The following is a 25760-nucleotide window of genomic DNA, read 5'->3' as shown; positions in this document are numbered from 1 at the left end:
AAAACAAGATCAGTTGTTAATCACCATGATGGCTACATACTTATCAATGTATTATCCCACATTAATCATTTCATTGCACTATCTGGTTTTATTCAAATAATGTTCTCTTTAGGTAGAATGACAGATATCAATATTTACATCACAGATGATAAGATCAGAGGAGAGAGGTAAAGAACATCTCCACTGTTACACAACTAGCTTAGATGAAGAATCAGTTGTTAAAAAAAAAAAAAAAAAAAAGAATCAGTTGTTACAACCCAACAGAACTTTATATAGCACCTGACATTTATTAAACCTCAAGAAATGTCTATGATTAGTGTCACTGTCCTTGCTACGGCTTTTAGTTAAACTCTATTTTTTATACTATGATTGAAATTATCATACTTATTATCACTATACAAATACATATTATACTTAATATCTTTACCCTATCCTACTGTTTTCCTATTGGCAGTAATTATTTCTGAATGTGTTTATGTGTTTGTGCAGCTTACACAACACAAAATTTTTTTTTAAATCTCCCATACTAATATACTAAGGAACTTCCACTGAAACATCAGATATCTGCCCACGGTGAACTGTCTAATGAGTGGCATAGCCAGCTGCCTGACTAGGTGGCCTGGCTGCACAGTTCATGCACTCAGTGTTGATAATATGTCTATCTCCTAATATTACAATTAATATTAAATATAATATATTAAATATTAAGTGTAATATTTAAAGTATAATACTTAAAAGTGTAATATTTAAAATTATTTTTATAATATAAATATAAGAAAAAGGTAAAACACTGTATTCTTTACAAACTAGATAATTCTTTGCCAATCTTTGTTCTCAACAGTATGAATTTACAGAGCAAAAAAAGAAGAAGTAAAATCCGAAAGTAGCTGCTTAACGTGCAAACTAAACCCCCGTTAAAAACCTGCAGGAATTATAGAATGAAATGAAAAAGTGAGAGTGAACATGCACAAAGAACCTGTCAGCACATGGGAAGATCTGCATCCTTGGACAAAAATCTGTGACTGTAGCTGAGTTTAGGAGCTAACTAAGGACTATGAGGGTGCCTCACGGGTCACCTGCTTTCCCTCTCCTCCAGACACGCCCACAGAATTCCCACATGGAATTCTGGTCAATGTACCTCAACTTAGCAATGGAAACACCATGTTCTTTATGAACAACCCTATTTCTGTAAGTCAGACACAGACAGACAAGTATCAGATGTTTTCCCTCATAAGTGAAACTTAAATAAATACAGAAGACCTGAAAGTAGAAGACAGACTATAGGGAAGGGAATAAAGACAGGGGAAAGAGGGAGAAAGGGGGCCCTGGAGACCTCAGCACAGGAATGTGTCTGATAAGATCTTTGATATTTGCTTATGATAAAGCAGGTACATTCTGGCTTAGCTGAAGTCACTTTCGTCCTAACCACTTTATATATCCCCTTCGTCTAACCTAAATTATGGGACCCACAGGTTGCACTGCCCCCCAAGACTACACTTCTGTCAGTAAGTACCTGCTAAATTACACTCTACGGAAACCAGGATCCATCTATCTCTTTCTTTGATCTCATGACACTTTGGACCAGTTCTCATACACCAGGACTGTGTTTTTCTACAACACACATTATAGCCGTGTGTCTTATTTTATGAGAACAAGATACAGGGAGCCGACATGAACTTCCTCAGCTGTTACTCTCATCTCACTAGACTCTGCCACATCCCTATGCTGACATCCTCAGGACAGGCTCTGCCCTCCTGATCTGCCTCCCTCGCTTCCTCTCCAGGAGCCAACAGACCATTACCTTACCCTGTGCCTCTATCAGCCTGTATCACTGTCTCAGATACTGTCTCTCCTAATCTCTGCGACTTCTCTAGAGGCTGCAGCCCTCTTAGGCCACTAGCAGCTAACCCTCAATCCCAGCACAGGAGACCACGGCACCACCCCCATTCCTTTCACCACACAGTCCTCTAGCCATGGGCTCTCCTCATCATGGATAGTCGCATAGTGTTTTCTCACTTTCACTGGGTTTTTAAAAAATGATTGTTTGGTTCTTATTCAACAAAGACACCTTGTATGACACAGGGTAGAGACAGCTCCTTGCAGGCTCTTTCACACATCCTTTTTGGCCTGCCTGCTTCTCTGATGACAGGAATATTCCTCCACCGTGGCTCTCCACATCCACACCAGCTGTATCTTGTCCCTGAGTCTTGGCTCTCACCCTTGCATTTGCAAATGCTGCCCTGGCTAATCTCCCGCACCATATTCATGAAAGTAACCTGATATGGTCGGTATTTATGACTTCTCTCTTTAGATTATAAATTACTAAAGGACAGAACAGTAAACCATTTGTCTCTGTTTTCTGAGACAGCACCTGATCACTGATCTACAGTAGGATTTGATAAGCCACGCAACAAATCTCTGTCAGGCAGAAGCAGTCATGTAAGTTGGTCATCGCAAAATCCATGAACACTCAGCTTGGATAAACAATTTCAAGAATCAGCTGCAGGACTTGGGACTTCAATAATTGCTTATCAGAAGTAGAGAACTGTAATTCTTCCAATTTTCCTTCCCAAGTAAACAAGTGCTTTAAAGTTAACATTTCAGATATTTGGATTTCTTAAAACAGGAAACAAGTACTTTAAAAGATATAATTTAACCTTAGAAGTTTCCTCTTCTTTGCTGAATCTTCTGGAGTCCTAGAAAGCTTGGCTGTCTGTTTCTGGGGTGTACACAAGATGGGTTCTGGTGATTTCACCCTTGGGTTGATCACTGTGTCCATCAGCTGCCTTGTGTCCAGTCCAACATTCACGTCACATTTGTGAGGGGATTCTGAATCAATGAATAGGACATTCTCTGAGTCATCTTCTTTTTCACTATGTGATGAATACTCCAAAATTTCTGTAGAAGTTGGCTGGGAAAATTAAGAGAAACATAATTAAATATTTTTTATTTGAGCCTACACAAATCTACACCTATTGTGCTAATTCATTATGACTAAACTTCTTAAAATAGCTTCTTAATTATAGTATGTGTAGCGTGGATCTGTTTTGACACAAAATCCAACAGTAACCAAGTATAAGGACAAGAGGTTAAGCCAACTGTAACTCAGATATTATCTCATAAAATTTACTGAAATCAGTACAAATATATTTCTACCTTGATTTGGGAAGATAAAAGACATTTGCCACAGGTATATGTGGTCTCTAAAACTGAACTAATAACACTACCTGAAAGGCTGATGATAATCACTGTAATCTGACTCTTATTAGGAAAAAATATTTCTTGGATTTTAAAATATGTGATCACCAGGCATGGCAGCTTGTAATCCTAGCACTTGGGAGGCTGAGGTAGGAGGACTGCTGTGAGTTCAAGGCCAGCCCGGGCTACATGGTGAGTTCAAGGTCAGTCTCAACTACATAGTGGGACACTGTCTCAAAAAAAAAAAAAAAAAAAAAAGAATACTGATTTGACAAAAGAAGAGACTGTACAGAAATATATGGTAAAAAAAACTATATTCTTGGTAAGGACATGCTTTGAAGAATAAATGGTAGGTGAATGATAATCTATAATAATCAATTTTAGGCACATGTGATTTAGGCTGTCATTAATGAGAAGAAATGATTAGTTATTTCTCATATATTATATGAGTATACTGAATATGTAGTATCCACATAGTATCTTAGCTTGTATAAATAATACAAAGAAATCTTCAGGCTTATCCTTGCTGTAGTATATTATGGTCAATTTAAAACCTGGAGGTAGAGGACCAACTGAAACTACAAAGCAATTTATAGGCAATTCCCGAAAAGTGTGCATACAACAGAAGAATGAAGACGAAAGATCACTTGAGACAGTAGTAGCCTAGACTGTCTTTCCCAGGAAAACTAACCCTGACACTCTCCCAGCCATGGCCTTACCTTTACTATCAGGCAACAGTAGGCAAGTGGCTTAACTTCCTCATGCCTTTGCTTCATCATTTTCAAATGGAAGATGTAACATCTAACATAGTAAGCACCTTGTAGAAGTTAGCCATTCTTTTTAGTCCCATGATAGTTTAACCATGTATTTTACCTTTATATTTTATATTTTTCACATTATATTTATAGTTCTGTAAAGATTTTATTTCCAAGAGGACTTCTACACAATGGTCAGTGAGAAACACAATGAATAATGTCTGCAGCAGATAATCAAAAAGACACTGTATTAACCAGCCAAGCAAAGCATATATGTATCACATAGTCTTTTTTAAAAGAATTAAGGTATAGTGAGTAGAAGCCAACTCCCCTCAAGCCCATCACCCTAGATGAAGGTGGAGGAACCCTCCATGCATGGACAGAGAGGACCTTACAGACCTAAGGGACACCAGCTGTCTTGGCCTAAGCCTGGCTGTGAGGAACGTGTTCTTTTGAAAAAGGAGAGTGTGCACGTGCGTGCACAGATGTGTGTCTGCCAAGGAGATAAAGATACATCAAGAATGTCCACAGATTCATATGTTCAAGCTTCAGTTTCACCCCTATGTTACAGAATCAGATTAATGTGAAATGAAGGGCCACGAGTTTTTGGACAAGAAATACTTTTTTGTGGCACTGGAAACTGAATCCTATGCCGAGTCTCCTTCTTGGCACAAATTCCCACCTTACTGTAGATGCTTAATCTTTTTTCCTAGACAGTACTCTGGAGTCTAATTATGCTACTTTTATTTATCTATTTTAGTGTTGGAAAACAGTTTTACAAGTTTCCACATTACAACAGTATTGTGGAACAGTGGTCCCCAAAGTTTTTGGCACTAAGCACTGACTTCATGGAGGAGAATTTATTTGAGTGAGCAGGGTAGAGGGGTGGCTTAGGGGTTAGGTTTTCACGAGGAGTACGCAACCCAGATCCCTCGTATGCACAGTTCACAGGAGGGTTCATGATCCTATGAGACTCTAATGTCACTGCTGATCTGACAGGAGGTGGAACGCAGGCAGGAATACGAGCCATGAGGAGCTGATGTAAATATAGTGAAGCTTAGCTCACCAGCCTGTTGCTCACCTCCTGCTGTGAGGTCCAGTTCCGAACCAGTACTGGTCCATGGCCCAGGGATTGAGGACCCCTGCTATAGCACACGTGAACTGAGCAACATATGCCAGTTTCTCTGTGGTGTGTACCAACCCAGCCGCTTACCGGACAGTCAATTCATTCTCAGTGTAACCTGTAATTGTGAGATGGCTCTTAAGAGCCACTGTCCTAAGAAACACACATACCCACTAGTAGTGTGTGAAACCTACAACAATCAGCCTACTATTTTTAGGCTTCTAAATTTTTATCGGATGGATATAAAATGGTATTTCTCTCATTTGCATGTCCCTAATAATTCATAGGGTTGACCATCTTCACATTTGTTTATCAGCTCTTCCTATGTCCTCTCCAGTGAACTGCCTGCCAGTTCATATATCCTGACCTGAAAGACAATGAGTTTTTTAATTACCTGATTTATGTGTTACTTAGATAGAGGTTTATCAAAAATTGCTAATTTAAAAGTAACGGAGGAAAAATCTAGTACAAAACATGGGTATCTGCCTAGTACCTTAAGAAAATTCTTCTAACCACTATTATTCTTAGTAACGTTGCTACAGAACAATGTTATGCACTTGGAAAAAATTATTGGTTGGAAAATTTATTCCTTAGTAAATAAACTTTATTAACAAGTGAACTACTTTGTATAAATGATAAACTTAAACACCAATAAAGATTTAAATAATCTTCTTTTAAACACTTACATTTTCCAATATTTTCCCCACTATCTTCAAAAAGCTAATCAACTAGTGTGCTCTTAAAACTTTTAAGGAAGATGTTTTCTTCATGTTTAAAGCCTGGTTATAGAAATTGTACAGAAGAGTAAGTATGGATCTTTTATAGCAGAAAAACTACAGTGCTCACAAAGGAGAATTAGCTGAAGAATATAGCTATTGTCATTATTTGTTAATGTTTATAATACAATACAATTATTACTACTAGAATTCTTTTTTTTTTTTTCCTGCCCTAAGGAACTTCAGAATGAGCAACCCTCTCAATTAGTAATTAAATGACACAACTGACAGGACTAAAATACAAGTATGGAGTAGTTCCTTTGAAACCACCAAAGACAATCACCTGGTACTCTTTCCAGGACAGCCTAGCTCTCCTTGGTCATTGCTTACAATTTACCAGAACTAACCACAGTCCATGGAGGGGGTAGCCTTCTACCTCCAGGTGGCCACAGGGCCCTTCTAATTATGCAGTTATGTAGCTACCTGAGGTTGAGGCTACTTTACCTAAGGGAGATAACTGACCGGAGCTAAACTAATCAGATTCTTTTCAGCCTGATTTTGAATTGAAGGATATGGATATGGGAAGTAGAAGTTAAACCACACTAATTACAGTTCTCTAGATGACAACTTCATTAGCTCCTACTGGTGAGTTTCCTGGGGCTGCACTGAAGCTCAATTCATCTTTCAGCTCTATTTTGGATTCTTCAGTATACACAGTAATGTTTCAATAACTTTCTCTTAAAACAAGCAGGCTAAATATCTGCTTAAATATCTCCAAATAGAGAAAATATTCCACTAAACAAATGTATTTATTCAGAACACACCATGTGTAAGGTGTTATGCAAGACACAAAATTTAGTAAGTTACGAACCACTAACTTAAAACAAAATAAAGAAGATAATACATGCTTGGCTCACAAGAAGTGCTACACAAAGACAGAACGGCCCTCTTCCTTCTGGCTGATCAGAGACCCGCAGACACATACAAAGGGGTGATACACACTGGAAAAGGCCTCAAAAACCTGAAAAATTCTTAGCTGGAGATACAAAAGGTAGAAAGAAACCACATAAAGGAAAGAACAATGGATATTTCTGACACAGAGACAGGTCCAGAGGAGGGAAAGTTTAGAGTTCACAACTAGGAAGCAACAGACACTAACATGCACAGCATAATCTGCAGGTTAGGTGAGGAACAAGCTGTGGAGAGTCTTAGTTTAAGAATTTAGATATCTTCTGAAGAAAGCTTCGGATCATTTCTGACTAGGTGAGGAGGATAAACTCAGAAGGTACTTAAAAAGACTTCGGGAAGGCTACATTAAGGTGGAATTGAAGGGAAATATTAGCATAGGGACAATTCATACAAAATTACTGCAAATATATATGCATATTTTTTCTACTTTTTAGTTTTTCAACTGCTCTCAAATGGTACAGTTCACATACTAATATCTCAATTCAAGAGGTTCAAAGTTAAACTTTTAGTATATTCCCCAAAACTAACTGTTTGCCCCACTATGCCCTTGTTGGTAAGTAACATCACAGTCCACCCAAGCGCTCAAGTCAGAAATCCAAACCTCATCATCAGTAAGCTCTACCTCTACGAACTCAGAGGTGCCCCTGCTCTGCATCCTGGTCACCAGCCAGCACCATGACAGAAACGCTCCCAAGCCTGATTCTGCTTTACTCTATCCGCCCCACCCTTGAGCCACCCTTCACAGCACAATCAGAATAACCTTTCACTGTACATCAGATCATTCCACCCTTCAGATTCCATAAATGACTCTCTGGGGCACTCATGGCTACGGTCTACAGGGCCATGCATGGCCCCTTCTCTTTCAGGCTTCTGCCTGTGGGTCTGTCCATCTCCAGGATGGTTCTCATATACCTGAATACTTTTTTATTCCAAGTAGAATTGATACTGTTAAATTTAAAGGATTTTCCTTAAGCTTGTTTTTATCAAGGAAAATGCTAAAAAAAGGAAAAATGAAGGGCAATTACTCCTACCAGAAAATTGTTTTGTACCAACACCAGAACAGACAAACCAATGAAGCAGAACTGAGAACCTAGAAATACACCCAAACACATACAAGACATATAAAAATTATCGCAAATATAAATGGGACAAAGAAACCTATTTGGAAACAACTGACTGAAGAGAAAAATGTTAGACTCTCACTATTTATACCAAAACAAATTCCCAAAGAATGAAAAACTCAAAATAGTTCTATAAAGAGCTAAAAAAAAAGCATTTAAAAAATAATTCTAAACTGGAACAAAAGTCTTTCCAGTATGACATAAAACCCAAAGTGCAAACAGGTGTGGTGGCGCACGCCTGTAATCCCAGCACTCAGGAGGCTGAGGCAAGAGGATAGTTGCCAGCTTGAGGCCAGCCTGGGCTTCACCGTGAAACCTTGTCTCAAAAAGACAGAAAAAAAAAAAAGAATCTTAGCCTGGTATGATGGCACACACCTGTAATCCCAGCACTTCTGAGGCTGAGGCAGGAGGACTGCTGTGAGTTCAAGGCCAGCCTGGGCTACTAATGAGTTCAAGGTCAGCCTGAACTACACAGCAAGACCCTGTCTAAAAAACAAAACAAACAAACAAAAAAGAAGCCAGACATTCAGCTCCCAAAGGAGGAAACAAAATAATAAGGGAGGAGGAACGAGAAAGAACATGAGAGACTGGTAGGAAGCTACCTAAAGTATAGGACAGGACACATTATTCCAAGCTCAGTAACTAGGGGTGTTTGTTCTCATTTCAAAATAAGCAGAGCAAGAAATACAGAGACGTTTCTTAAGCCAGGTACATAAACACAAATGTGTCAATGACTTGGGTCATCTAAGGAATATGTTGGCAAAGGGCCTCAACTCAGTAGCCTTCAGATCCAGGCAGTTGAGGCAGCCAAGGGGGAAAGGGAGGGGAAAGCAGGAGCACTGATGACCAACCAAATGTCTTCTCAAGTGCAGCCACTCACAGCTGGCCAACCCCTGCTACATCGCAGCAAAATTCCAATAACCACATTCTTTTGTATTTCAAGAGAAGGTGGAGAATTATGAATTTTAAGTGAACTGTCTTGATTTTGAAATGTTTGCCCCTTGGAAAAAAATTTTTTTTATTTTTTTGAGACAGGGTCTTGCTATGCAGTTCAGGCTGGCCTTAAACTCACTTTATAGCACAGGCTGGCCTCAAACTCACTCCTGCCTCAGCCTCCTGAATGCTGGGATTATAGGCATTTGAACCAAGCTCAGCTCCAAAATTTATAAACACAGCCTACAGATACCAATTTCAATCTAAATCATAGTTAAGTGTTAAGAAGAAAAAGAACTGTGTTTGAGTAACATTTCCCTTTTTTCTGCAATGCTAGCTTTGTTTTATTAGTCTTGAGTCATATAGAAGCTTTTTAAAATTTTTCATTTTAATTTGAAAATGATACAAAATCAGGAATAGTAAAGCTATGCTCTTTTCTCAAAAGCTAACAAAACGTCTGGCTATAAAGGTTGGAAGTGAGCCTGGTGGCATAAGCCTGTAATCCCAGCCCTTTAACAGGCTGAGGAAGGAAATCACAAGTCCATGCCCAGCCTAGGCAACTGATGAGACTTAACAAGACCCTGTCTCAAAATAAAGAATAAACAAAAGGGCTGACGATGTAGCTCAGTGAGAAACCCCTGTATTCAATCCCCAGTACCAGAAACAAAGCTTAGAAAGTAGTTTTACTGGAAACATTGATGGCTTTCGCTTTATGGTGGAAAAGAGAATTCTTATCATGAACGTTAAAACTCTCTCACTGATTCATTCAACAGCATGCCCAAGTAACCATGTACATTCAAGGGGGGAAATGGAGTCGGTGACAAACAGACGTCATTTGTGTTGGTATTTCTCTACGTGTCCAGTTTTAGAGTTTGGCAAAGGCCCACCAAAATAATAAGTTGGGAAAATTAATTATCAAATCAGAACATGAACATTTTTTACTAATACTATCTTAGAATTCATTACAACAGCACATCACAAAAAATAAACACACTACCTGGAATTTCTTTCAGTCAGAAAAATGAAAGCAAATGGTCAAACTGGAAGGCCCAAGTCTCCTTTCTATGAATTATAAAATATAAGCAGTATAATCATAAAAAAATAAGCTTTACTTATAAAAATTGATGATTTTGTAAAGTTTCCTTGTAACTAAATACAAGCGTGCTTTAGCAAATTAAGTTAGTGTGTCTTTATAGAGACAGCACATGTCTCCTCTTACATGAAGAGAAATCAATAGACCTATTAGCAGTGGGCGCTATGCTCTAAATATATGTTCTTGGAAGAACAATGGATTTGGGCAAATTTATCCACACCCATTCAATGAGGCTTGCCCCTGCCAATGGTCTGCATTCGGACTCGTTACTGTTCCCAACCCACTGATGAAATGCTTTAGCAAATTAAGTTAGTATAAGTTTAATGTACCAAAGGAATTCAGAACATTGATAAGTGCTGATTCATTTTCAGCCCACACTTTAATTATTATTCTAAAACAGTTTAATAGCCGAATAGTACTAATGAAAAAACTTCAGAGAAAGAGCTCAAGTGATATACCAGGAGAGGTCAAAGTTCCTGACAGCAGGGATAGTGGTGCTACTAACTGAAATAGAAGCAACGTTCACAAGAAGAGAAGGAGAAAGAAGGCACTATTTGAAATTTTAAGTGATCCCATGTTCAGCATACAGACACAGGGCCCCTGGCTGGAGGCTGGAAATGCAGTTGCTTGGCAAAGAGGCCACTGGAGAATAAAGGATCCCTGTGAGACACGCTCCCACCTCCACCCCTCAGCAGCACCTAATTAATTCCTAGGTCCACTAACAGTTAAGGTGCATTTCTATGACTCTGATCCCATCAGAACCTCCAGTGGGTTATACCCTGAGTCACAACAACTCCACAATTTCCATTTCTTTTGGGAATTCTTCATTTTAGTATTCTTCAATTCTACACAGGCAAAATGATTTTTTAAATGCTCATTTTGGGGTAATGTATAAAGCTTTGGGTGGCAAGCAGGGTAAAATGAAAAATGCATGTATATACTTATATGAGCTGACCAGAAAAAAAAAATCCTACAATTCTTTAAACAGGTAAATAGTCAATATTATCACTGTTTTTTTGTTTTTTTGTTTTTTTTTTTCTTTTTTTGAGACATGATCTTGCTATGTAGCTCAGGCTGGCCTTGAGGTTACTATATATCCCGGGCTGGCCTTGAACTCATAGCAATCCTCCTGCCTCAGCCTCCAAAGTGTAATTACAGGTGTACGCCACCATGCCCAGCTATCATTTTTCTTTAAAAACTAAAATTTAAAAATTTTAAATAACTATCATAAACTTCAAATTAATAAATTACCATAATATGCTGTATAATTCATCTGATATTCTGTAAACTACTCCTTCCTGTGATCCTATCAATTTCTTTATAAAATGTACAGAAAAGATTCTTGAAAGTGATCTCCCTAAATACTGGAAGAGCTACCCCCAAACTGAAATGCCTTAATTCCCATTAAGGGAATTAAACCAAACCTTAATCTAAATCCATGTATGAAAGTCTACACATGTAGGATTGTTCTGGATGAAAAGCTATGTCTACTCACACATTCAGGAAGAAGTCTGAGTCTAATTGCAAGATGAAGCAGTAACCTCAGTGATAAAGCCGCTTCAATAACAAAGGAAACAAATTAGCCAGATGAAACACTGCTCTTTAATGTTCAGAAATTAAAGGTTTTAACTCTAAAATTTATAGGGAGGTCACACTAGGAGCAACAGTAAATATCACTAATAAGTAATCACTTCCATTTGTACCCAAATACTTACCTAGCTGGTTTAAAAAAAAAAAAAAAAAAAGGAGAGGAAGAGAGGAATAGGAGAGGATAGACTCTAAACTAAAATTATTAATCAAAATAACCAATTATAAGACAGAAAACTGCACACTTAACTTCTGTTTCAAGCAAAAACAAGTCTCCAGTCTTTGGCCTCAGCCAACTCAAGGTGTGCTGGAGGCTCTATGAGGCCCCCTTGTGTGACTGGTGCTGTGTGGGCAGGTGCTGGCTGTGCCCCGACTTGAAGGCCAGGCAGGTTCCCCATACCACATCCTGTCATGTGCCCGTTTCTGCTCTCTGAGGCTTCCCACCCAATTACTGACCAGGCCCAGACCTGCCCTTGTAGGATCTTATGAGATCACCAGTAGTGCTATGTTAAATTCATCCTGTTTATCCTAGATTCAGCCTCTCTTTCTTAAAGTCACACTACAAATGGGTGATGGGAATGAGAGAGACCTGAGGGCTCACATGAGAACATAATTAGTTATCAAGTGCCTTCATTTCCACTCTCAATTCTAAAATGCGACTTACTCACTTAACAGATTAATTGGGGCGCCTACTCTGCACCAGGAACCATTCTGGGCCCAAGGCACGTGGGAGGAGAGATCAAAGTCCTCATCGATGTGGTCTTTACATTTTAATAGAATCACAGCACACACCTTAATTAGTAGGGACTGTTCTCCAGCTAGTCTAGACTTCACTTGCTGTGTGCAAAAAGGACAACAAAACAACCAAAACTGCAGGTTATACCAGACTCCCAACTGCTAACGTAAGTTTATGTGCTGATGGGATTAAAATTAATAAAATAAACCCAAAGCCAGACAATACAAAAGCTTAAGTTACTGGTAAAATATACTTCACTGTTTACATGGTGTGCTTTTTGTGACTGAAACTTTATCCATGACAATCAGAGCCAGCTAGTGAGGGAGCAAACAAAAGCTGTAGGTTTTCTCACACATTCAAGAAACAAAAAATCTTCTCTGAGGTAAACAGGTTTAACAAGCTACACCCAGTTACACCTCTGTAAACCACTTGGCTCGCCTTCTTCAAACCAAATATGTGTTTCTAACCTCAAACTGTAGTAGGACGGGAACGAAAGCTCAAGTTCCATCCAGGTGAGTTTACAAAAGTACCACTCCACCTCCTTCTCCATCCAAGGCACCCACTATAAGGAGCCCAAGGAAAAAATGAGAAACAGTGAAAAGAGAAAACAAGGCAGTAAGAAACAACAATGCCAAAGGAAGCAAGCTCCTGGGTCAAAGTTCGTCAAGCAGTAGTTGAAGGCGAAGAGGGGCAGGGTGCCCAAGGCCAGAGGACTCCAGCAGGAGCACACATACACTGTAGGCATCCCGCCTGCCATTATGGTCCCTCATCTCTGAGCTCCTTGCACATCGAGTCAACAGTTGTCACAGATGAACAGGAAGAACAACTCCCTTTTCCAAGAAAAATAATGTACAACTATGGAGTTTTAATACAACTGTGATATAATCTTTTTGATCATACTGTGTTTCAAAACACGCTCAGCGAGACACAGTGAGGGAGCCAATCTCAAAAGATGCCTCTTGTCAGCCCTAGGCAAGGACAGCAGATGCCCTTAGTGTGATGCAGGCTGAGGGTCTTCTGACTCAGACCTACACTCAATGCTTGGGTAGAGAACCAAACATGACTTCATGTTTTAAAAATAAATTTAGTCATTTATGCAGATAAATCAGAGGCAAGACACAAGCTCTTTCTGGTTAAGAGTGAGGCTTTGTTTGTATACAATGATAAATCAAGAAAGGGAAAAAAGGAAACAAGAGAAGAGCCCTGAGAAGGGAATGGAGCCAGGTGGGTGCCTTAAGAAAACAAAGGCAATAAACAATAGCAAAAGCAGTGAAAAGCTATTACACAGCCTGTAGCTGTGCCCCCTTGGTTGTTCCTCCCCCTACACACCAGCCCTGGTAATAGCTATCTTATCAAGGAGACAAGAAGCTCCCCAGTCACGTCAGTTGGAGTACACTCAGCTAATAAAGTTAAAGGGACATCTTTTTCTTTTGTTAGTGAGTATTAGTAATGCAGAATGGTGAATGATGAGGTTCATTTTGGGAAACTGGTACATGCATTTAACATATGATAATTTTCAATCCTAGTATCCCCCTTCCTCCCCTCCTCCCTTATCCCCTTACACACCTCCAAAAGATTACTCTCTGGTTTCAAGTCACCTCCTTTATTTATCCTTTTTAGCTTTCTCACATAAAAGAAAACATGTGATAGTCAACTTTCTGAGTCTGGCTTATCTTGCGTTAGCATGACAGTTTCCATTCTGTCCATTTTCCTGCAAATGACATGATTATGTTCTTGACGGCTGAGTAAAATTCCATTTTCCTTTACCAATTCATCTGTTGCTAGGCATCTCTAGGCCATTTCTGCAGCTTAGCTATTGTGAACTATACCACTATTGATGTGGGTATGCGTTATCACTATAGCATGATGTCTTTAATTCTTCTGGGAATATACCCAGGAATGGTACAGCTGAATCAATTTTGAAGAACCTCTATACTGCCTCCTAGTTGTACCAGGAACATCACCAGCACTGCAGCTGAGTGAGTTTCTTTTCCCTCCCTTGAATTCTCTCCAGCCATTGTTTTTTGTATTCTTGATGATAACTATTCTGACTGCGGTGAGATGGAATTTGAAAGTTTTCACTTGATTTCCCTTATGCCTAAGGTGTTGAACACTTTTTCATATCCTTACTGGCCATTTCTATTTTTTCTTTTACAAAGTGTCTATTCAGTTTACTTGCTCATTTTTTGATTGGGTCATTCTGGGGGTTTAATTTTTCTAGTTCTTTATATATTCTAGATATTGACACCCTATCAAAATAGTGCACTCGTTCTGTAAATTACATCTTTACTCTGTTGTTTCCTTTGCTAATCAGAAGCTAATCTGATATAACCCCATTTACGATTCCTGATATTATTCCCCATGCTACTGGAGTCCTATTTGGGGAATCTTTCCCTTGCCCATGGTTTTAAGTGTTTCCCCTATATTATCTTACAGCAATTTCAAACTCTGTGGTTTTAGATCTAGGTCTTTGACACATTTTGATTTGATTTTAGTACAGAGTGATAGATAAGGATCTAGTTTCAGTACTTTGCCTATGGATATCCTGCTTTCCCAGCAGTTAAAGAGCCTGGCTTTTTGGCTCCTGCGTGGAAAATCAAATGGCTGTAACTTCACAGTTCATTTTTGTGTCTTCTGCTGTATACCATTCATCTACATGTCTTTTTGTGCCACTACCATGTTTTTTCTGGTGGTATGGTTATACTTCCAGCCTTGCTTTGGCTATTCTGGCTCTTTGGTGTTTCCGTAAGAATTTTAGGATTGTTTTTTCTAGTTCTATGGAGAATGATGTTGGTATTTTAATAGGGATAGCACTGAATGTGTAGATTACTTTTGATAATACTGCATTTTCATGATACTAGTTCTTCTGATCCAAAGCAAGAACTGCCTTTCCTGTTCTAATGTCTTCTTCAATTTCTTTCTTCAGTATTCCATAATTTCATTGTAGGGGTCTTTCACCTCTTTGGTTTGGTTTATTCCTAAATATTTTTTAAGCTACTATGAAGGGAATTATTTTCCTGATCTTTTTTTCTCAGTGAGTTCATTATTGGTGTACAAGAATCCCACTGATTTCTGTGTGATGATTTTGTATCTTCAGTAGATTTCCTTACAGTAAGATTTCTTAGAAGCCTGCTCATGTGTAATTATGAACTCTACAAGGAGTCCTACTTCCTAAACTCACATGACCACAATTTAACCAGTTTTTTACTAAGAATCTCATGGAATGGACTCTTCTAAAGTGCTCATATTTGAATTATTTGAATTAAAATTCCTTGGAAGTGAATTTTAAATCATTTCTTCTACTTTTTTTTTCTTAAACATCACATGCTGGATTGAATATTCTTTTATAGCTCAGTTATTCTTGTGGGGAACTATTATTAGGGGAGTTTGAGGTAACATGGTTTGGCCATGCCAGATGTGTTTTCTTTCTCTGTCTGCAAGGTGCTGGGTGCCACACTGCTATGATGTTCCACTTCAGCTACTAACAGTTTTTCTGACTGCCAAAGTAATAGAGGTTTTTATTTGTCTTGGGCTTACACACCAGGAAACAGGAAGGCTCAATGTAAAATATCAGAAAAAGGAGTGGTAAAACATAGTTTCTGTTCTTTAGAGACTGACATTTGGCTACTTGTCGACAACTAAGTCAAGCAACTAAAACCCAAAACACTCATCTGTAAAGCAAATTTAACAGCAATTATTTCAGAGACACAGGGTCCCCTTCCACAGTGTGGTAGACTGACAACTAGTGGTCAACTTGTAACACCCAGCGGAACTGAACCAGTGTGATGCTGGGTGTGGCAGGTCCACCTGAGGCCTGTTGCCAGCAGCATAAGAGAACTGGAGAAGCTGCTGGGAAGCTGTAGGGAGCTGTTGGTTTCCTGGCGGAGTTTGTCACGCTGGCTTTCCTGATGGAAACTCAGCTGTCCTCATTGTCGGGGGAGCTCAGGATAGTGTTGTCACAGTCTGTTTTGGGGAAGCTCTGGTCCTTCACTTGGAGCATCACTTCCTAGCTCCAGAGGGGAAGATGGTACACTGCTCAGTCTCCTGGAGAAGCTTGTCGCATTGGCTTTCCAAATGGGAACTTGGTTGCCTTGATGATTGGAGGAGCTCTGGACCTCACTGTTGCTGATGGTAGCTGCGGTACTTTTCAGGGGAGCTCTGGTTCTTACTTTGAGCATCGCTCTCTGGCTCCAGTGCAGATCCCTCAGCCTGCTAACACAGATCTTTTATCCCACTGGCATAGACTTTCTAGCTTCCACCACTGACCTTTGGCCCTTCTCAGTGCATATCCATGAAACAGGCCTGCATGAGACACTGTCATGGACTCTTGACCTCCAGCTAAACCCATGGGGGGCACTGTTATGGGCTCTAGGTCTTCAGCTGGACTCATGCAGGACATTATCATGGGATCCAAACCCTCAGCTGGATTCTTCTGGTCTTTAGTGTGTGGCCTGATTTCTTGCACTCTCTTCGTATATGGCTCTTTGGGTAACTACTATAAAATGATCTTATAAGGTATATGCCCTGTATTGTATTGTTTCCCCTTGCAAAACCCCAAACTACAACACATGGTTAGCCTAAAGCCATGACAGGCCTTCTAGCAAGTGATACCTCACCACTTTATGTGTACAAGAAGGGGCTTCTCTGAAATATTCTAACTTAATCAAAACAATCCTTATGAGGTTACTTTAAAGTAAAAGAAGGCGAATGCTGCGAACTTAAATAGACAATAATTTGTATGTAGTTATCCAAAGTCATACAACAAATTAAGATGATCATCTCAGGAATCCCAACACCCACGAGCATCCTGCACACGTCATACCAGATTCTATACAGAAAACACTGGGAGCCAAAAGAATAGAGGGAAATATATATATATTATACTGTAAGTTATCCTCAGCTTAATTTATAAAGTCATGTAAGTCTATCTTATAGGAGAATAAGAATGTTGACTGAAAATCAAGTTATTAAAATACCACACAGTAGTACCTTGGTTCAGGAACTTAATTTGTTCTTTGATTCTGGTCACAAACAGAACTGGTCATGAACTGGAATCAAATTTTCCCATAAGATTCAATGTAAATAAGGTTAATCCATTCAGATACATATATATATTTCTGAATATAAAGGTGATACAAGGACCTTAATATTAAGGCATTTAAAAGGTATAATGTGTGTATATATATGTATATATACACACACATATATAACTATATACATATACAACTACATACCTAGTTATATATAGTTTAGTCATATATATATGTAGTTCTATATATACTATAGAAAATATTTTTTACCCACAAAAATATGAAACAAAATACAGTACAGTATGAAGAGAGAGAACACTAACCTTGCTTGAGGGCACTTCTGGAGTGGAGGACAGGAAGGTGGGTGGGAAGGAGGTTACTGTGGAGGGACAGTCCCCCTCCATAGAGACGTCAGGGACATGTCCTTCAGGCATTTCCTCTCTTCTTTGTCTCTTAGCTTCAGGGTCAATTCTGATGAAAAATCTCTCTACTGTCACTTGTTTTTTCCTACACTACACACCATCTGGAAATGAGAGACTACATTATCACTCATCAGATTCAACACTGTTCATTACAGTTATATTGGGGTGGTGCTTCTCAAAGAAATCACTGCACCCATTCCATTTTCCATAATGGATTTTATCACATCACTGGTATTCTCCTCCTTTTCTTCCCTTTCCTCAGGGGAATGCTCTTCCTCAAGCAGCTCACTCTGGAGTTCGCTGAGTTCTTCCATTGTCAGATCTTCCTTATGGTCCTCAACAAGCTCTGCTATGTCTGCGCCATTGGTATCCAGACCCTTAGTCTGCCCCATGGACACAGTCAACTCCGCCACCTGTGCATCAAACTCTTCAAAGTCACGTTCAGTGACACATTCTGGCCACAGTTTCCTCCAGGCTGAGTTAAGCTCTGGTACGTGACATCTTCCCAGGTGTTGTCAATGAAGTTGTTGCACTGGAAGACATTGAAATCTATCTTCCAGGACTCTTTCAGAGTCAAGGATGCCTCTTCAGTGACATTAAAACATCTGGTGAGGAGTGCCTTTGTGTACAGCTTCTTCAAATTGCAAATCATTTGCTGGTGCATGGGCTGCAAAGAGGTGTCTTGTTGGGGAGAGGAACTTTTATGAAGTCCTACTCAGCGTCCATATCATACACCAAGGCTGGAGGATAAGCCAGGGCACTGTCCATCAGAAGAAAGCACCTTTCAGGCAGTTGGCTTTCAGAAAGACATTTCTTAACAGGGGATGCAAACACCTTGTGCAGTCATTCCATGAACAACTAACTGCCTTGTGACCCAAGCTTTCGCAGTGGCCCTCCACATGACAGGTAGTCTGGCCTTGTTCACATTCTGTTCCTGGAATGCACAAAGGGTTTGGGAATGGTACACCCACAGTGGCTTAATCTTCAGATCAGTGCTTGCATTCCCACACAGCAAAAGGGTCAATCCATTCTTCGTGGGTTTGTGCCCCAGCAGTGCCTTTTCCTCCTGTGTGATACAGGTTCTGTTTAGCATCGTGCAGTACAGCCCTGTTTTACTGCAGTTGAACACTTGTTGAGCAACATATCCTTCTGCCACCACGAACTCTGAAATTTCTTTCTTGTAGGGTTCTACGGTGGCCTTGTCAGAACTGGAAGCCTCACCACGTCTTATCACACTGTTGATGCCACCTCTCTTGAGGGATTTATCAAATCACCGTCCACTGGCTTTAAATGCATCACTTCTTGTACTTGTACAGCGGTTTTCTTGCATTAAATCACTGGAATTTTCCAGCTTTTTCACAGATCATAGCTTCACAAATGCTATCACCCACCATCTGTTTCACACTAATAAGTTTTTCCATCTCTTCCAGCACTTGTGCCCTCTGCAGGGTTAACAATGTTGCTCCTTTGCCACAACAGTTCCTTTGATGGCATCTTTATTCTTTAAAACACCCGAGATTGTCGATTTTGCCATCTTGTACTCTGAGACCAGATCAGTCATGTGAATACCACACTTATGCTTTTCTATAATTTCTTTTTCAATTCAATGGTTATTTTCTTCAAATCCTATTTCTTGTGCCAGGTGTGGTGGCGCACACCTGTCATCCCAGCCCTCAGGAGGCTGAGGCAGGAGGATTGTTGCAAGTTCGAGGTCAGCCTGGGCTACAAAGTGAGCTCGAGGCCAGCCTGAACTGCATAGGGAGACCCTGTCTGAAAAAGGCCAAAAAAAATCCTATTTCTTACCTGCTCTGCACATTCCTGTCACCATCATGACCACTGTGCACTTTCTTTTCACCACGATGCTTGCTCTGCACTTTCTTTGGAGCCATGCTGGATTGATTAATACCGCACAGTCCTGTGTGTGCTAAAAAGCACACAAAGAAGCTTCTTCACAGCAAGTGTGAACAGGTCTGTCTGCAACTGTGATCTTGACTAGAGAAAGCCACAACCCTGTGTAAGAGTGGGAAGAGGGCTACATTCATATTCACCGGGGAAGATGGCTGCAGTCGTGTTTGTCACCCGATGCGGAGCTCGAGAATGGGAGCAAAACTGTGCCGCACACTTCCATTTGTGAACACGACTGTTTGTGAACAGAAGCACTTGTGAACCAAGGTATTAATGTATCTGAAATGTAACGACAACTAGCAGAACATTTTGTTTCTGAACAGATGTCACTGGAGACACTGTGTAGAGTTTAGGAAAATGTTAACTCTGCAGGCTGAGTAGCTCCAACTTCTCTTCCTCTCAGAAGGGCCCATTCTGCGACAGGGCACTGACTAGTACTTGAGAACTGAGCTCTTAGAATGTTCTGGTGAAAGCACTTTGCACACACGAAGCCTTGACCACTCTGTACCACTGCGTCTGGACAGACTGTACTGTGCAATCTATGGTGAACACCTGCTTTCCTTCTGGGGGATGAGCGAGTATCTACAGTCAATTACACAGGCACTGTGCAACTGTATGACTAAACCTGAATTGAAACCAAGAACTGATAGGAGCAAGTGGGCTTCCCTGATAGAGAACACTTTGCATATGCTGCTGTCATTCACTGCTAGTAGAACTAAGCATGTCTAAGACAAGGACTCTTGGAAACACATACTTAGTCCCCTTTGGACTGCTCCTGCTGTACCTTTCCCTTTATTTCCTTCAATGTAATAAACTGGACCATGAGTATATTCAATATTGAGTCTAATGATTCCTTCTAGCAAATCACTGATTGTAAGGACAGTATTGGGGACATGAGACCCAGTTTATGGGATTTTATTATGTTAACACATTTCCCATTGTTTCAGTAGAAGGAGAAGTGAAAACTAGTCTATATAATCCTGGCAATAAGATATGACTGTATATAATTTTTTAAAAAATAATTTATGTTCAGAACTTAAACATTAGCCCTAATCTGTGCAAGCTACTTAAGGTTAAAAGCATACGGCTGCAAAGCAAATCATCTAGAACAGGGGTCAGCAAATTTTTCTACAAAGGACCATACAGTAACTGACTGAGTCTTTGTGTCATACATGGTCCACTCTGCCACCGTGCTGTGACACCAGCCACAGACAAGTCATAAAGAACACATAAACTCGTACGTGTGGCTGAGTTCGTTAAACTTTGTGTGCAGACAGGTGGTGGGCCAGATGTGGCCTGCAAGCTCTATGTTCCAGCTCTGATCAAGAAACAACCGAGCTTAAATAAAAATGATTCTCCTCAATGTCTTTTCTAGGTTAAAAAACAAAAACAAAACAAAAAACACCAATGAATAAATTTTAAAATCCAACTTAACATTTGCCTATGTTTGAGTAAGTATCTCTCAAAAAGTCCATGTGTTAAAGGCTTTGTCCCCAGCCTATGGTACTACTGAGAGGTGGCAGAATCTTTATGAAGCATGGCCAAGGGGGAAGTTTTATGTCACTGGGGATATCCCCCAAAAGGGATGGTAGGGCCCTGGTCCTTTCCCTATCCTGCTTCTGCTTCCCGGCTACCAATACAAGAGCAGCCTGCTCTAACACATTCTCTGTCATGATTCACTGCCTGTCCTCAGGCCCAAAGATGACAAGGGCAACTGTCCATAGACTGAGACCTCTAAAACTATCAACCAAAATAAATCTTTTCTCTTTATATAAGCTGGCATTTGTTATAGTAACAGAAAGCTAACACAATATTTATGGGCATGATATAAAATCTGCACAACCCCAAAAGTAGTGAAGAAAAAATGTAAGTGTACTGCTCTGTCATTCACTGACACTGGCATATTCTAGACTCAGTGACATTCTCCTGTTTTGCAATGCTTCATAAGGAATTATAGTAACTTAGCAGCCTAAAACAACATCCACTTACTAGCTTACTAGTTTTATTTGTTTTTTGTTTTTTGTTTTTTTTTTTTTTTTTGGTGGTGCTGGGGATCAAATCCAAGGCCTTGTACATGCAAGGCAAGAACTCTACCACTGAGCCACATCCCCAGCCCCTACAGTTCTACTCTTTATCTGGACAGAGAAGGCCAGGCATAGTATGGCTGGGTTCTATATACTGGGCCTCCCACAGCTAAAACCAAGCTGCTAACTGGGTTAGCTTATCATCTGGAGCTCAGGAGTCTCTCCCAAGCTCACATGGGTGTGGGAGGATTTTGTTCCTTGCAGACTAGGGTCCCTACTTACTTGACCACAATCCTCCAGGGCTGCTCTTTCCTCCAAGAGGAAACTTATCCCATCCTTTCCTCCATCTTCAGAGTAATCAAGCAACAGATAATCTTTTTAACTGTACAATCCCTGAACAGTTCCTGCACTTGGCTCTTACAACAAAAAAGCTTAATTAAATTAAGTTTAAAGCACTTACTTTCCCAATAACTGGATTCAATGTTGCACAAAGACAGTAAGCATGTGTAACATAATCAAAGCCCCTAAAAAGATACAGTGAGAGACTGACATGATATTATATTTTCATTACTTTTGGGTAACAAAGTTTAACTGCTTTTTAATAGATACAGTATTTATTTTAAAAGCTCAACTAGGCAATCAAAGATATAAAAGCAAACAAGGTTTTAATAGAACTGATTTCTGTGATGTAGTTTTAATGTCTAGAAAAAAATGCCAGGTCTGTTTTATTTTCTTCTACAATCCCTTTTGATGGGCTTTCTCCACATCTGTCCCTAATGTTATACTTGTATTTAAATTTTGCCGTGCGGACAAGAAAAAGAAAAATGGTTCGGTAGAAACCACCACCACACCTAGAATGAACAAAACAAATTAACCCGAAAGAGCATATACTGACAGGTCAAGAACAGCTTAACAACAACAGAAAAGAACAGCTTAACATTTACTAAAAGAACAAAACTCAACAGTAACCCGTAATTACCAGGGCCGACAAGAGCATTTTAAAAAGCAGGCAAGGAGGGCAGGGGATATAGTTCAGTAGCACAGCGCCTGCCTGGCAAGTACAAGGTCCTGAGTTCAATTTCTGGTATCAAAAAAAAATGTAGGCAAGGAGAAAGCACTCACCACACACGAATTATTTCTTTTAGGTTTGTATCCTTGGACGTATTAATGTCTGAATACCATTCCTTTTCACATTTGGTTTATCTTGTTAATTATTTAAAATGGATTTTAAGCAAGAATTCTTTCCAACATAATCAAATATTAATGTTAAGTTCTACAGATATTTTAAACAATAGTAATCTAGGACTCCTACTAAAATCCTCCTTAATTTGCAAGTCAGTGAAATTGAACTGACTTCAAACTTATTGAAAATTACTGAATTAATGTGACCAGAGCTTACATAATGAAAGGTATTACATTTTTCTTTAAAAAAGAAAATTTCATCTAGACTACTGCCAAATTTTAACACACTCAGGACAAAGCTATAATTCATATGTCTTGATGCCGGGCAGCTCTGAAGCATGGGTGGTATATGTATGACTGTCCAACTGTCCCGTTGGGTATTACAAACTTCCTGATGGAACAGTCAGGCAAGTACTACAAATAGTTCTAGCCAGTGGGAACATGTTAAACCTTGAAACTGGAAATAGTTTGATTGTATGTTCTCTTTTTTGTGTATGTGTGCCAGGAATTGAACTCAGGACCTTGTACTTGCCACACAGGTGCTGTACTGTTGAGCTATATCCTTGGTCCCTGCATGTTTCCTTCAAATTGCCAAAAGTCAAGCTAATTACCAACATATACCAGCCATATGCCCAATTTTCTCCACACTATCACGTAAAAACTTTGCTTGACCCAGAAACCTTTAATGCACTCTGAGTAAAAACATCACATAATTATAGTCTCCATTTCTTTTCATATAAGGCCTGGCAACTTAGATTAGCCATGCAATTTTTAACGAATATAATTTTTAAAAAAGTAAGTTTTTCAACTAAGAGAAAACTGAGCTCATCATTGCTTTTTAAAAATAGGACTATCTGAGATAACTACTTGAACTGTGCAGTCAAAGGGAGATTTTTAATACTTTTATAACATCATTCCAGGAGCCCCATAACAGTGTGCTGAATATTTTCACATTTACCTCCATTTTCCACAGTTAGATCATAAGTTTGATAATTAAAAAAATAAGATTTTAAGGATGAATTGCAGTCTTCATCCTTAACGTCATCCTTTCATTTCCTTCATGATGAGCACAGTAACTCCCACAAAGGATTTTAAGCCTTGTGTTCTACTAATGATGTGGCAGAGAGTTTTAAACCTCTCTGAGCCACAACTATAAAAAAGTAACAACACCTATTTCACAGAGTCATCGTGAGGATTAATTAAAAGAGAATAAAAACTGGCATCTACTGAGGCATAGGGAAAGCAGCTGGTCTCACTTATCCCTAATGCCCATTGCTGGCTATGCAAATAATAAACCTATTCATCACATTAATCACAGGCCTTGTTCTTGCTAGGGACAAAAGATAAACAAATTTTTCTTGATTTCAAGAACTTAAAACATAGAAGGAACAGACACACACATCGGTAACACAGAGCCACAGATTGAAGATAGAGAGGGGTATGGGAGACTCACAAGGAGGAGGACTTTAGTTTGTGGGCAAGAGTTTGATGGGGAGGGCTTCCCAGAAGAGGTGTCCTGACAGTGAGTAGATGTCACAGGGACGGGGGCAGAAAGAGCGAGGAAGAGGGCAGTCTGAAGGAGTGAGCAGCCCACCATATTAAGAGAATGTGATGTGGTCAGTATGGTGGAGCCAGAGGACAAACTACATAAGCAGTTAAGTTATTGCATCCAATAAAGTTCTAACCAGAGGACTTCTATCTCACCTGGTACAACTTAGCCATCTGTTTATGAGCTCTCCCTATTTTTTAAAAAAGTAATTCTACAGCCAGGGCCCTTTTTTCATGGTCTCTTTTGATTCTTTACCCCTTTGAGATAGAATTTTTTTGTCAATACTGAGTGTTGATCCCAGGGCATTACACATAGTAGATGTGTCCTACCACTGAACTACACCTCAACCCCTGAGACAGGAATTATTATGCCCATCTTAAAAAGAAGGAAACTGGTATGGACTGAATGTTTGTCCCCCAAAATTCACCTTCAGTAATATGAATGTGATGACATCTGGAGCTTGGGGTCTTTGGGAGATAACTAAGACAGAGGGTACAGCCCTCATGAATGGGACTAATACCTTCTTAGAGGAGGCAAGAGAGCTAGCTTGCTTCCTCCACTCATGCAAGGACACAAGAAGGTGGCGGTCTGCCACCTAGAAATGGGCCCTCACCAGACAAGACCATGCTGGTACCCTGACCTCTGACTTCCTGATTCTAGAACTACGAGACATCAAATTCTGTTGATTATATGTCACTCACTCTATGGTCCTTTATTATAGCAGCCCATATTAAGCAAGAAACCAAGACTTGGAAAGGTTGAATAATTTACTCTAGGTACAGAGTAAGGGATTAGTAGGCTCTGACCCATCTACCTGAGCCATGAGGCTCATCCTCTTAATTCCTACGTTCTATGTCAGTGTTTCCAAATGTGTACAAACTTCTTCTGACCACAACACACGTTTCACCTGACAAGAGAAACATGTCTGTAACTGAAACAACAGTTTCATGAAGCAGCACTGACCTTTCAATGGTTTTCATGTTCTTCCCTTAAAAGAAACAAAACAAAACTCCACTTGTTGTGTGCAGGGAGGAGGAAGGCAGCAGCAGTCCTGGTGCTGCTCACATGCCACACAGGATGAGGAAGAGACTCTGACTCTGCATTAGGGACCAGCACCATAGAGGTCGGGGGCAGAAGTGGGACGACAAGCAGGGAGATGATGGACTGGGAGATGTGAGGACAACAGGTCTACAGAACCATCTCAAGGAGTTCTGCTTTAAACAGAAGCCGGGGAATGAGGCAGAAGTGGGTAAGGGAAGTGTGGTCAAGAAAGGTGCAATATTTTTTCTTTTTAATATAAAAAAAGAATTCTCCCCATCATTTGCAAGCATAAATTAAAGGCAAACATTTTGGCATTCTAGGATCTCTCATGATCTTAATTCCCCAATCACATTTCCTGCTGCTTTTTCACACACAC

At 39.8% G+C, this 25760-nt stretch overlaps 1 protein-coding gene across 4 annotated transcripts in view; it reads right to left on the bottom strand.

The window, feature by feature from the left end:
* Positions 1-25760, bottom strand: part of Spidr (scaffolding protein involved in DNA repair) — a 349934-nt gene that overhangs the window by 253477 nt on the left and 70697 nt on the right. For 3 of the 4 annotated variants that reach the window (XM_005396031.2, XM_005396032.2, XM_013520203.1), the window contains exon 6: positions 2658-2911. In XM_005396031.2, the coding sequence (XP_005396088.1) occupies positions 2658-2911 (254 nt within the window). Of the gene's footprint in view, positions 1-2657; positions 2912-17584; positions 17681-25760 lie in introns of those variants that run through there. The other variant, XM_013520205.1, reaches the window with a different exon arrangement.

Source organism: Chinchilla lanigera, unplaced genomic scaffold (genome assembly GCF_000276665.1).
Source record: "Chinchilla lanigera isolate Chin_1 unplaced genomic scaffold, ChiLan1.0 scaffold00053, whole genome shotgun sequence".
Lineage (NCBI taxonomy): Eukaryota > Metazoa > Chordata > Mammalia > Rodentia > Chinchillidae > Chinchilla > Chinchilla lanigera.
The sequence above is the reverse complement of the archived record's forward strand: the minus strand, read 5'-3'. Positions and strand labels throughout refer to the sequence as shown.